The sequence below is a fragment of the Clytia hemisphaerica genome, unplaced genomic scaffold, assembly GCF_902728285.1.
Source record: "Clytia hemisphaerica strain Z4C2 unplaced genomic scaffold, Clytia hemisphaerica genome assembly, whole genome shotgun sequence".
NCBI lineage: Eukaryota > Metazoa > Cnidaria > Hydrozoa > Leptothecata > Clytiidae > Clytia > Clytia hemisphaerica.
In genome coordinates, this window is record NW_027104567.1 from 178,754 (window position 1) to 192,239 (window position 13,486).

The 13,486-nt window shown below is 33.4% G+C and overlaps 3 protein-coding genes across 5 annotated transcripts in view; all 3 read left to right on the plus strand.

Moving 5' to 3' along the window:
* Positions 1–1,611: 1,611 nt before the first annotated feature.
* On the plus strand, positions 1,612–5,204 carry LOC136823405 (serine/threonine-protein phosphatase 4 regulatory subunit 2-like). The gene is made up of 8 exons (XM_067079590.1): positions 1,612–1,705; positions 1,911–1,992; positions 2,448–2,496; positions 2,741–2,865; positions 3,204–3,297; positions 3,596–3,654; positions 4,233–4,591; positions 4,927–5,204. Exons 1-8 carry the CDS (start codon positions 1,660–1,662, stop codon positions 4,962–4,964), a joined length of 852 nt encoding a protein of 283 aa, XP_066935691.1. The 5' UTR covers positions 1,612–1,659; the 3' UTR covers positions 4,965–5,204.
* A 353-nt stretch (positions 5,205–5,557) lies between these two features.
* Positions 5,558–8,530, plus strand: LOC136823409 (heme transporter hrg1-A-like). The gene is made up of 2 exons (XM_067079595.1): positions 5,558–5,915; positions 8,340–8,530. The coding sequence occupies exons 1-2, from the start codon at positions 5,594–5,596 to the stop codon at positions 8,480–8,482; spliced, it is 465 nt and encodes a 154-aa protein (XP_066935696.1). The 5' UTR covers positions 5,558–5,593; the 3' UTR covers positions 8,483–8,530.
* Positions 8,531–8,877: 347 nt separating this feature from the next.
* LOC136823416 (F-box only protein 7-like) overlaps positions 8,878–13,486 on the plus strand; it is a 36,355-nt gene continuing 31,746 nt past the window's right edge. For all 3 annotated transcript variants that reach the window (XM_067079601.1, XM_067079602.1, XM_067079603.1), the window contains exons 1-2: positions 8,878–9,038; positions 9,852–10,035. In XM_067079601.1, coding sequence (XP_066935702.1) covers positions 8,923–9,038; positions 9,852–10,035 — 300 coding nt within the window. In that variant the 5' untranslated portion in view covers positions 8,878–8,922. The remainder of the gene's footprint in view (positions 9,039–9,851; positions 10,036–13,486) is intronic.

Genomic DNA, 13,486 nt, shown 5'->3' on the forward strand with positions numbered 1-13,486 from the left:
CCTTGGTAGATCAAAAATCCTTAAAGGTAAGAAGAATTATGCAGTCATTGGTTGATTTGACTACGGCTTTTTGAAAATATTTTTTCTTTTGTCTTTCAAATCCACAGTAGACAAAGGCTTGTTTGCGCTGTTTTCGATCTACGTAAGAAAAAATAACCGATATTCGACTATCTTTTGGAAAAAATTCGATTATATTTTGGAATCAAAAGGATTAATTAATCGAATCATAAGATCAAATAGTCGAACCGAGGGGACTAAATAATCGAACTGAGGGGACTAAATAATCGAACTGAGGTGACTAAATAATCGAATTTCGATTGTTAAATAATCGAAGTACTTCGATTCTTTAAGCGAATTTTTCGCTTAAATTCGATTATTTAAGCGAATTTATTTTTGAGAAGATCCCTTACACAATCAGTACAGACCTAACTCTTCAAACAAAATTTACACAAAACGCATATTTGTACTTTGTACCCAATGCTGCACACAGTCCCCTAAAGGCTAAAGTCCCGCAAAAGTCTGCCACTTAGAAGATCTTTCAACTTACAACTTTTGTATTTTTACTTTTTTTGCAAAAGTTTGAGAAATGAAAATAAGGGATAGGAATAGGATAATGATAATTGAATACTATCCACCACTGATGATCTGTGGCACTCTTTTAAAGCTAGAATCACTTTGCGTACTTGAGGAAATGATTGACAGATTAAAAAAAAAAATTCATCCGCAAGGAAGTTGGTGGGTGTTCTGTGGGGGTCAGTCTAGACGTCTTACCTAGACCTTAACAGGATTTTGGCATGAGACATGAAACTTAAGCCAGACAAGGCTATCATGAAAAACATTTAAAAAAATTTAAATCGAAGTTGTCAACAGTTCTACTTTTGGTCTGCTCTCAATGGTCTTAAAGTTAGTTTAATGACTAGCCAGTACAGAATTTTTCCAAATTCAAATTTCCTCATTTTTATGTGGCTTTCAGAGAGTGCAAATGTTTAGAATTAGGAAATTTGGATGTTGATATTTTGGGATGGAATCACTCTTGACAAGTATGAACTTTTCATGATAACTACGGCTTTTTATGATAGCCATGCAATGATTTCAAGTTTCATTTTATATATTGGTATTCCTTTAAACCATCAGCATAACATGGCATTTCAAAATAGCCTGAACGTTGCAGCGTTTTCATTCTTTCTAGTTTAGCACACGGACTAGTAAAATCAATAAAAAAATAAAACTAAGCACTCCAACAATAAACCCATCTACTATCAGCATATTCTGGTGCTAAGTTTTGTAATGTTTTTGGTGTCATCATGTAACGTTTTCACCGCTAATTTATTGTGGAATCAAAAATTGTATTGCCTCTAGCGAAAGATCTCTGCAAACAGTATATGAAGATGATACTTTTCCAAAACACTTTCAAACTTATTTTCCAACTAGGAATACTCTGCTTTAGATATTAACAAGCTATCATCTAAATATTGAAAGTGTAAATTTTAATCAATGTAAGTAAACTTTTTTGGTCTTTGAATAGATTAACCCCACTGATACTTGTCACTGCTAGTGCTTGAGCAGAGAAAATACTCAAGCAAGATAATAATGTTATTTCTATCTCTTTATTTTTATTGTATATTCTCTATCTAAGCTCAAACATTAATACAATTTAAAATGACAGCAGCAGATGATGATGATTCACAATTGCAAGCTTTGAAAGGTTAGAATTGTAAATTTTCAAAAATTGATGTAAGTATGTTTGACTTGATTGACCATCTGTTATTCTTTATCACTGACTATTCTTTAGCATTCCTTTCTAATATTATTTTCCAATTGTTGATGTTTTTGAGGACTTGATGATATTTTTTACTCCCCAGCCTCTGTTTTACAAGAAGCTAGATTAATTTTTTTTTGAATCTTTTCAGGATTTGCTGATGCAGAAGAAAAAGAAATAGTCGAGAAATTGGAAGATATATTAAGTGATGTTGCAAAAACTGGACAGTACATGTAAAAACTCTCCCTTATTTAAACTCTCTTAACTCTTGTAATCGTCTCAATGTCAAATGCATAATTCAATATGGTAATCTTGACGACAGAACCCTCACTTTAATATTAAATTGTTATTAAGACATTTGCTTTTTCCTTAAAATGATTTGCAAAAAGTGTATTGTTTATGATTTGCATATTGAAATGTGGACTCTAGCCTTAATGGAAACTTCAAACCTAAACAACAACATTTTCAATAGAAGAGCAGTTATAGGTCATTTATAAGACATGGGAGATATCCTGGCCTAAACCAGGCTGTAAACCTTTTTCAAATTTTGTTTCTGATTAGTATGGTCTGCCTCAATGTTTGTAGACTAAGATTTGCAGGGTACAAGTTGTAAACCATATCCAAATAAAAATGAAAATTAGCATTCTTTAGTATTAACACATGGTTTTAAAAATGTTGTTTTTTTTAGATTTCCTTGGCATTTCATGAAGCCGCTCTATTATCATAAATTGGATAAGGTAAATATATTAGTTTTTTTTATATCCAAAATTTCGAAACATTTAGAAAACAACGGTTTTGAACATGAAACTGTAAATTAACAATAAATATACTTCAGCAGGAGTAAACTCTTTCTGTATGAATACTTCTCTTTGGTTGACTGTAACATAGGATAAACATATAGAAAATGCAGTTAATAGTAATCAAAATAATGTCATCCATAAATCAACAAAATATACAGATCTATTTTTCAAATAATTCCAGGTAACAACCGAATTTTTGACTACACATCCTCCAAAAAATCAAGATGGTTCTGAAAATCAACAAGCAATGTCTGAATTGAAAGATATCAGAGAAGAATTACTGGAGACTTTTGATAAATTTGCACTGTAAGTTTTATTGAAGACTTTTATATTTCTACTAACTTTCCCTCTATCTCGGCTTAAACCTTGGAAAGAACTAGATATGGTTGAGAGCCATATGTTAGGTTTAGTAACTTAAAATCTTGGCTACTATCGAACTCTCAAGTCTTATGCTATAAAATCAGGACGAGTGAAGACAAAATAATACAAGGAAAATAATGTAAAACAACATTATCAGCCAACATATATTTTGTGATTTGTTCTTCAATTGTTAAAATTCAAAATTAAATAAACTCTAAGTTCAAATAACTATCTTACTTTTTTAACTATTTGATAAATCAAATTTTTTTCAATCACTCTTTTAGGGCACCATTTACACTTCAAAGAGTGACAGAACTACTTTTACAACCAAGAAAGCACTACAAGACAACTTCCAAATTTTTCAGGGGGCTCGGGAAGGTATTTTTAATATTCATTGAGAACATAACCATTTTCTACACAAAATACAATTAAGTTCAACCCTATCCTTGTTATAAAGGCACATTTAGAAATACTATACTAGACAACTCTTAGGTATTGAAATTAATTTCCAATCAAATTGAAAAAGTCTCTCCTGGAAAAACCTTTTTCAAATTGTAGCTGGCATTGAGATTTGCATTCGGAAATGAAAAGTTGGGCTCCTAGCAATCTTCAGTTCTTCTAAAGGTTCTTCATTTAACAAGTTAAAAGTTTCATTATTTTCTATCTTGCTCTTCAGAATATCATGGTTGTTAGCACATTGGAAATGGCGGAGACTGAAGAAAGAAACAAGTTGAAGTATAATTTAAATTTATTCTTGAACTGAAATGAAATATTTAAGTTTAGGCCACATAGCTAAGTATACTAAAATTAAAAATAGTTTTCTTTCAATAAAAGTACATAACTTAAAGTTTTGTGCTTCTGCACTCGTTCAAATGTACATACGAAGAAAAGGAGCTAAATATACTATAATAATTTGAATTTGCCTGCCTCTTGATTTCTATTTATATTGAATCAAGATGATCCTAATAGTGTAGTCCTAATCCCTCTTGGTCAACCCTGAGCACTCTCGATTGTTTTTGTCCATTCATTTTATTGATCTATATAAAAATTAAAACAAAATGCCAATGGTAAAATCAAAACAAACATTATTTGAGGATGACACGACCATCAGTCATACTGGACTTGTCCAAGTGTTAAGAAGGGTGCTTCAAATTGCCAAATAAACCTTTGCAAAAGTCTTTACTTGATGTTTCCATCATTTGAAATCTGCCCCTACTTATATTATATGATGATTAAACTTTCAATTTTATTAACTTATCCAAAAATAAAGGTTTGATTGAGTTAAGAAATCTCTGATTAATTCTTTCTGGCAGAAGGCAGTATGAAGATGCCAATGGAAAATCAGAATATGAAATGCCTCCAATGAAGAGAATGGAAAACGGCAGTGTGTTTTATTCATACGGTGGACCAAACAGTCTAAATTATAACGACCTCAATCATGGGTATATGGATGAAGAGCATGAAGAAACATTTGCAGATGTCTGTGATGGAGAAGATTGTGTTGAGGAACAGGTTAATGGATATGTGACTACGGCTGCAAACGCAACTGTTGCGGCTGAGGAACAACAGCAAAATACAGAGGTCACAATAGAGAGTAATGCAGTATTGGAAGAGGCGCAAGCTGTAACAGCGGTAACAACGACACCAGCAGAAGAAGTAGACGAAGCTGAAGGTATTTTTTCGATCGCTTTTCTCTGTGTTTTTTGGTCTAATAATGCAAGCCCATGCTAATAAAGTAATTCATATCAGGTCAGAAATTACATAGCTTTGTCATTTTATTTCGAGTTTGTGCATCCAGAATCCCTCTAGTTTTGTGAAAATTACGTGTTAAACGTATTTCAAAATTATTTTTCGTAAATGCATAAAGTCTTGAAAAGAAATTGCGTAAATCTGTTTTCACTGGTGGTCTTTTAAAGATAGTAGTTTTGATATATAAAACAAACATAAAACAGATCCATTGTTAATTTACAGTATATACCATTCTTAATTACTTTTCATTACTTTTAGCTGACCTGACGAGCAATGAATCCATGGAAGGGAGTTAAAATACTGAAAAAGTGAAAATCAAAAATTTGATTTTTTTTTCATCATAATAGATTTAACAAACTGATACCGGTTTTTTTGTACATAGGAAATGACTCTTGTATTAATTAACACAATGTTTTTAGAAAACTTTAGAATGCCTTTTTTGTAAGAGGTAGGAATATTTTTATGTTTGTTTATAAAGCCATTTTAAGAAATCATTTTAAAACTTAATCAGAAAATTCTGGATGACCTAGTAAAGTGCTGTTTGTGTGTGTGTCTTTCTTATGAAATTTGCTGTCAGCAAATCAAAAGGAAACCTTTCATTCTGGTATCAACCTTTTATCAAACCATGGAGGTACCACTGTCTCCGTATATCCTAGTCGTAGAGCTAGAAAATACCCTCAAATATTAAAAAATTATGTGAAACCATGAGTGGAGTAGAATGAAGGTCTCAATTTTGATCTCAATTTCCAATGATAATAATTTTGAGGTGGTTGGTTCTGGTTTATTGCTGAAAACAGATTTTCAAATGCTTTCAGTTTTACCCTTGTAAGCAACAGGTCCTCAATTATTAGAACTAAAATTCTATTCATATACTTTTATTTCCAGTCAAACACACTAAAAAAATATTACTAAATAAAAGAAGATAATGTCTTCAGACTACAGACCAAAAGGTTGCTGGCTCTATGTCAAATTGACCACATCAATCATTGGTGTTGTTCTTGGTTTAGCTGCATTTTTCTGCTTTATGTTTGTGTACCATAATGTTCACTCTGGGGCCTGGGCATTAGTTTCGGCAATGTTTGCGCTGATCACGTTTGTCATGCATGTTTGCGTGTACCGTGATGTCACGTATTCTATTCAACCTCATACTTTCCAGAGATTGAAATATGTTGGTATTTTTGGTGCTTTCCTTGGTTTAGGTATTTTTATTGGATATTTGGTCAAAGGCATATTGGTACACGAGTCAGGTATTTGTTTTGTACTTTTTACTCTAATTAATTACTACCACTATAACCCTTATACAACATGGACTATAAAGCTATGTCCTTTTATTCATGATATGCACCACTGGGAGAGTCTTCCAAGAATTTTCAAAGAAAATTCCACCCAATACGTCACTTTTTCTAGTGTGTAAGTAGGGGGTGGGGACATAATAGACCTTTTTTCGATTTACTACCAGGACAAGTTGATTTAGAACATTTTTTGGGTGCTGATTCCGAAAATCATACTCATTTTGGCTGAAAATCAATATTCAGCCTGCTACCCCTATGCACCAAGTTGGCTAGAATACTTAAAAATGGGCATTTTTGTGTGGTGCTTGCATCTGCTGTTCTGAGTCTGTCTTTGGATTATATTTGAGTTTTTTTGGTCAAATGGCATCCATAAAGGTCATTGATGATGCCATTAGTCTCAGATGAAATTTGGGGCCTGGTACTGGTACGCACCGGGTTAGCCAAAATACCAAAATTTGATAAAATTGAAATACAGCATATTCTACGCCTTCTGCTCAATTTGGAACTTTTTATTGAGGTTGCCATGTAGAAATCTATTCCAAAACATTGTTCCTGTAAGATTTTATCCTAATGGGCCTTTCAGAATTATGCACCGGGTTGCCAACAGCACTAAAATCGAATTGTGATTTTAGGGTTTTAAGTAAAGCGAATACTAAATGTTATTTGAACTCAATTGTCAAAATTTTGATACGTTTTTCACTAAATGTGACATTTGGAACTGGCCAATTTCAAACCAAGTTGGCTTTTGTAATAAAATAAGAATAAGCAAGTATCTATAGAAATGTCACCATAACAACTTCGAGGCTTATTTTATGCATATTTGCCCATAGAAATCCCTGAATGCCTCAAATGAGTTTGACCAGTTCTTGCGATTACGAGCATATGAATGTCTGAAAATATTTAATATTTTAAATTGGAAGGAAAAGTTTCTTTAAAAAGATTCTTTTTCGAATGATAAATTTTGGATTATTTGCTGAAAAAAAGTCTTTCTGTGAGTTTTGTGACTAACTTGGTCTGGATAATCCACTGAATTCGTTCAAAATGAAGACTTACTTATGACTTTAATATATATTTTATCTAAACTTTCTTGTAAATTTTTAATCAGAAATTTATAGGCAAAAAGAAGCAAACTTACTAAACTATGCAACGTGGTTCAAGCCACATGACTTGATTCTAGTATAAGGGCTAACCTGGTTCGAAATTGGCCAGTTCAAAGTGCCACATTTAGTGACAAACTGATCAAAATTTTGACAACTAAGGCTTCAAATAACATTTATTATTCGCTTCACTTAAAGCCCTAAAATCACAATTTAACCTAAAAATTTTCCGGTTTTAGTGCTGCTGACAACCTGGTGCATAATTCTGAAAGGCCCATAAGGATAAAATCTTATATTACAGGAACAATGTTTTGGAATAGATTTCTACATGGCAACCTCAATAAAAAAGTTCCAAATTGAGCAGAAGGCGTAGAATATGCTGTAGGTCAATTTTAACAAATTTTGGTATTCTGGCTAACCCAGTGCGTACCAGTACCAGACCGCAAATTTCATCTGAGACTAATGATATCATCAATGACCATTATGGATGCCATTTGACCTAAAAAACTCAAATATAATCCAAAGACATACTCAGAACAGCAGATGCAAGCACCACACAAAAATGCCCATTTTTAAGCATTCTGGCCAACTTGGTGCATAGGGGTAGCAGGCTGAATATTGATTTTCAGCCAAAATGAGTATGATTTTCGGAATCAGCACCCAAAAAATGTCCAAAATCAACTTGTCCTGGCAAAAGTGTTGATTATGTCCCCCCTAGTGTAAGTGACGTATTAGGTGGAAAATCTTAAAAGTTCTCAGAAGACTCTCCAGTGGTGCATATCATGAATTGAGTTTATTTTACTGTACTGTGGTACCTGCAAAGAAGCCATTGCAGAGTAAAATCTTTGCCTTACGTCGGTCCAACGGTGCTTATCAAAAATAATAGCGCTCATATACACATTGAGTAGTGCTACCATTAGAGTACCACTTTCATTAGAAGTTTTGGTTGGCCAGGATTAGGAAACTGCTTCAAGTGTCTATATAAAGCTCAAAGATTGCTGCATACTTTGAAGAGGAAAAGATTTTCAAGGGAAATTAAATTCCTCTTTGAACATTTTTTACCACAATATTCTTGACTTTTTTGAGGAAAATAATTCATAGGATTATCATAGAATTTAGAATTTCTAACATTTTCCTGCCTTTCTTTTCCAGCCAGCAAATAAAAATGTTTAAAATTAAATGGTATTGTTTTTCGTGGGAAACATTTGCATTTTTAGTTTACATTAAAATCAAATAATATCTTTAGCTAGGAGTTTTAATATTTTCAATTGCTTTTTTACAGGAGTTGTTGTAAACGGCTGGTTCATTGTCACTGTGTGGGGTTACATGACATGGAAATGGGGCTTCTTATTGTTTTGGCACTCGAGGAAGTATTGTCGTTCTTTGGTTGACGAGATGACTGACATTCTTTCAGTAAATACTTGATGAGATCTTTAAGAGAACGGAAAATTATCTTTATTATTTCTTTGGGAATGACCAAGTCATCTGTAAATGACTTGGATTTTTGTAAATTTTTAGAATTTAAAATATTAGAATGACTTTGTTAATATTTTTTATTACTTTAAAAACTTTTTTTGTTTTTCGTTTTTGTATTTTTTTATTTTCATGTGCTGTTTTTTTTACTTTTGATTAAAACCTAAAAAATTTATTGATATTGGACATGATACTTTAATATGTTACTGATTCTTGTTTCTTCTGGACTTTTTTAACTATATAATAATTTTCAATTATGGAAAGCTTCTAGCCTACAAAATAAATCATTTTGAAAATTTTAGACCCTTTTCACCCTGTCACTGCTATTTTCTTTATTTTTTTCAGTCAAAAACATTCAAAAGAGAATTAACATAAAAAACAATAAAAAAACAATGAAGATAAGACTGAAGTACAAAAATGAAAGATCAACACTTGATGTTGAAACTACTGAAACATTGCAACAATTGAGACATCAAATAGCATCAAATGTTTTCCCAAACTTGCCAAGGTAAATGATTATTTTCTACTTTGAAGCTTTTATAATCAGACCATTTTTCGTGCCTTTTTTTAGCGTCCGGTTATCGGGCGCTGCCCCCTCTTGAATTATGAAAATTAATGGAAAAAACAGCCTATTTTTAGAACAGCAGCAAAGTGCCCTTTTGGTCTCTGGCGGACACTGCCCTGCCTAACTAGAATTTGGCCTGATAATGGTTATAAATTGACAATTACAATCGGCTAAATGATGGTTTTCTAACAAAATCATATTACACGCTTTATTTTATAAGAACCAGGTAAGTTTTGGCTCGGCCTTGGTTTTCATTTTATTTTCTTATTTCGCTCATTTTTATTATGACTTTAAAAATGGGCTAACATCAGAATTTTTTTAGAAGTCTTTAATTTTCTTAGTTCGTGTTAGGTTTGGCCAATATCTGGACTCATTTCCATAAAAATTCTTATTATAGTAGGGGGCCAAGCCTGAGGTTCCCTGACATCTTTTCTACGACCTAACCATTTTTAGTCTATTCCAAAGAACGGTATATTACAAGATATTTTTGAGAGGGAGGACGCGGATTAGGCCCGGGAAAACTTTTTGTGACCAAAATAGTGACGCCATAGGCAAAACTGCAAGGGAAAATAAGGGGTAAGAAAATACCTGATTTTATGATACCTGGTTAGGTCGTAGCGAAAAGATGTCACGGAACCCCAGGCTTGGCCCCCTACTATTATAAGAAAAGAAAGAATACAATACTGTTCTTTAAAGTTTTTTTAAGAGGAACACTGCTCTCATTTTAAAAGTGCATCTTTTTTCTAAAAATTTCAGCATCTGGAATTTCTCTCTCAATGGCAAAGATGAATTAGGCATAGCAGAGAACTCAATGTTATCAGATCTGGGTTTGGTGTCTGGTGATTTGCTGCACATCTTCGGTGAAGAAAGTGAAGCGCTGGCAGCTAGTGGTGTAGTTGATCCTCTTCATCAACAATTGCTTCAGATGGGATTCTCACAGGTAAAAAAAGATCGAATTGATCTATTCACAGATGAGTAATTCATGATATGCAACTTTAGAGAGTCTTCTGAGAATTTACAAAAATTTCCACCCAATACGTCACTTAAACAATAGAAAAAGTGACGTATTGGGTGGAAATTTTAAAAAAAATTTAAAAGTTCCCAGGAGACTCTCTAGTGGTGCATATCATGAATTAAGAAATTAACCTGAAATTTTGACCCACAAAGTAGAAGACTGTAAAATTGTCAATTTTCCATCGTCTGGCGGATCTGAGACAGATAGAGCAAGTAAGTCGGAGCCATGCGAAGGAGTGCAATGCTCGTTCATAAACGACAAAGCAATTACAATCACAAATCTCTTCCTCTGATAAGTTCGGCGTGATCTAGAGCCTCCTATGGTCTTTAGTTATAGTCGGACTCTAAACAAATAAAAAAATTCGCTCGTTCGTTCGTTCGTCTGCTTCCAGATTTTCTCGGGATTGGAACACTAGTATTTTCTGCTTTTCTTTTGCAAAAAGAGCCCAATTGGTTTTCGAGAATGATTTTTTTGGGCAAATTTTCGCCAAAACTGTCTATAAATAGGGTTTTTTGGACTTTTGCAAAATTGCTTCACTTTTTTCTGATTTTTGGGAGAAAGATAGAGGGCAAGGTTCTCTAAAAAGTGGCTGAAGCCGTTTTTCCCTGAATTTTTGGACCTACCCCGGTGGGGTGGAGGTCATATAAATTAACCTGTGTTTGTTCGTCCGTTCGTTCGTTCGTCTGTTACCAACTTTTCTCAGGATTGAATCATAGGAATCTTTTGATTTTTGGTACAAAGGTGCAAAATGGTGGTGGCCAAAATGTGACGGAGCCCGATTTTGGAAAAAAAAATTTTGGGGTAAATTTGGGCCAAAAAACGGCTAGAAAACGGGTTTTTTGGACTTTGTGAAAAATAGGATCATTAATTTTTTCTGATTTTTTGCATGAAAGTAGGGGTACCATCATAGGTAACAGATGGCTCAAGCAGATTTTTGCAAAAATAAATTGTTGGCTCAAAAAACGCATGTTTTATCTATAAGAATCACTATTAATTAGCATACATCAATGTTCTTAGCCATATTATTATTTTACTAGCCGGTACCCGGCGTCGCACCCCGTTTAGCTGTTTGCTGAACGCATTTAAAGTCCTTTGAGATGTTGGGAAGGTGGCTTAAACACGATGAACTCAAAATTAAAGGGAAGGGAAGAATTCTCTTCAAAGTTTGACTCTATCCCTCCCGGGTGACGTATCTTTTAACCATATTTTGAAAAAGATTTTTATGGCAAAAAAGAACAGAAAACAGAAAGGGCGTCATTCCCAAATTACACCATACCGGCGACCAGCGACGTCCGAGACGGCTCTGCAATTAAATTTTTTTTCTCGCTTCGCTCGCGTTATATTTGCCGTAGTTCTTGATGTTTAGGAAAACTTTGATGTCAAGATAAGCGGAGTGAAATGATAGACATGACACGCGATTGGTCGAAAAAGGCAGCCCGCGGGGGGGGGGGTACTTAGGCAAGAGAAGGGTATGGGTATGGGTATGTGCCGGCCTTAAGGGTGCCTTTTTTGAAACATGGCAGTTTGAAAAATCAGAAAATCAAACTTCGTTCGCACTAAGAATAGGAAAAATAGGAAAATTTCAACTTTTTGCCCCCAGAAAGATAGAAATTTGGTCAAATTAGTTCCAAAAAGTGAATTAAAATTCACACAATTTCCCTTGTTTCTTCTCCTCTTTATTCTGCTAAGGGTCCGAGGGGCATGGCCAAAAGTCAGCTTGCAACCAAAGTCCCCTCCGGAAGGCAGCTAGGACACGCAGACAAAAAAGCGTGATAGATAGCGCAATTTTATGTTGCTTTTTATAAAATAACTTCGTCATAACTTCAATAAATTTTCAAATTCAACAATGACTTAGATTTACAGCAAATAATTATCGACATACATGTTTAAAGGTCCCTTTTTACGAAGAAAGAATTTTAGTTTTTACCGCCTTTTGAATGTATTTTTAATGTTGCTGATGTTCTAACAAACTTGTTATGATTCTTGTGTTTTATTTTATATTTGTTCTTTTCTTTAACAGATTCTGTTTAAAAGATTTCTTTTGTTTTGAAAAGAATTCGAATGTCTCAAATCAAATAAGGTCGTTAATTACATTCGAAAACATAAAACAAAAGAAAGAAAGAAAAAAAAAGAAAAAAGTCTAATCTATCAATCAAAACAAAGTCTTTATAAAATGGCGCGAATATCGTTAAACAAATTTGTGGAGCAAGAACAAAATAAAAGTCATCTTTTGGAAGAACAAAAACATTGCGTGCGAAAACGAAAGTAGCACAGACAGAAAGAAAGAAAGACAAAACGACATACAGACTACCACTATTAATATATAGACTAGGTCACAGTGTGGATCTAAACCACGCTGAAACGACCGCCTTCCATCACGCATCACGCTCGCGAAAGAGCGCGCGCACATTATTAACGCCTACATGTCATCTCCAGTACATTTTAGATTATTCATTGAAAACAGATTACAATATAGTCATTTTTCATGTCTCGATTATTCAATTCTGAACAAAAGACATTCAGGGAAAAAAAAGAGAAACACCTGGGTAATCTAGTTAAAAAAACCGAAAGTAAATGGTAGACAAAGTAATGAGCCAAGGCAAAACGAGATTAGCGTACCACTATGAAAGAAACCGCCTCCAGCGGTCGATTAGTTTTTTTAAGATGAAAATGTCACGGTGGAGGGCAATGGTTTGAGTTTTCTAGAAACACTTATTACTTTTTGGCTGAAAAACAAATCTTTATCTATAAGAATCACCATTTATAAGGATACACGCTTTTTTTATAAGAATAACATTTATAAGAATGTCCATGATGAAAATGGCCAAAAAATTAAGAATTATGCTAAGAATATCAACATCATGGAATTTTGATACTCAAGCTAAGAATGCCATTTTTAGAGCATGTTCAATTATAATAAATTGTCAATTATTCCCAAGTAAGGCTCACCCCTTTCACAAAATATCATTTTATGCTTGAGACGTATGTACTAAATGTTAAATCTAGTCTGAATTAGGATCCTATCCTAAGAATGCTTTGAGAATATTTTAAGATGATTTTCCCAAAAAAGTTAAGAATATCCATCTAAACAAAGAAAATGTCACCTTAGAGCGCGCGATGGTTTGAGTTTTCTAGAAACACTAATTATTTTTTTTGGCTGAAAAACGAATCTATAAGAATCACTATTTATAAGCATAGATCAATGTTTTTAGCCAAATTATTATTTTTATTATTATTTTTTCAAAAAGAAGAAAATGTCACGGTAGAGCGCAATGGTTTGAGTTTTCTGGAAACCTTATTTATTAAGCTGTGCATTTTTCTGGTAGTGGATTGTTTTAATAAAGAAAAGCGTTTAATAGCTTTTTTATTTCTTTTT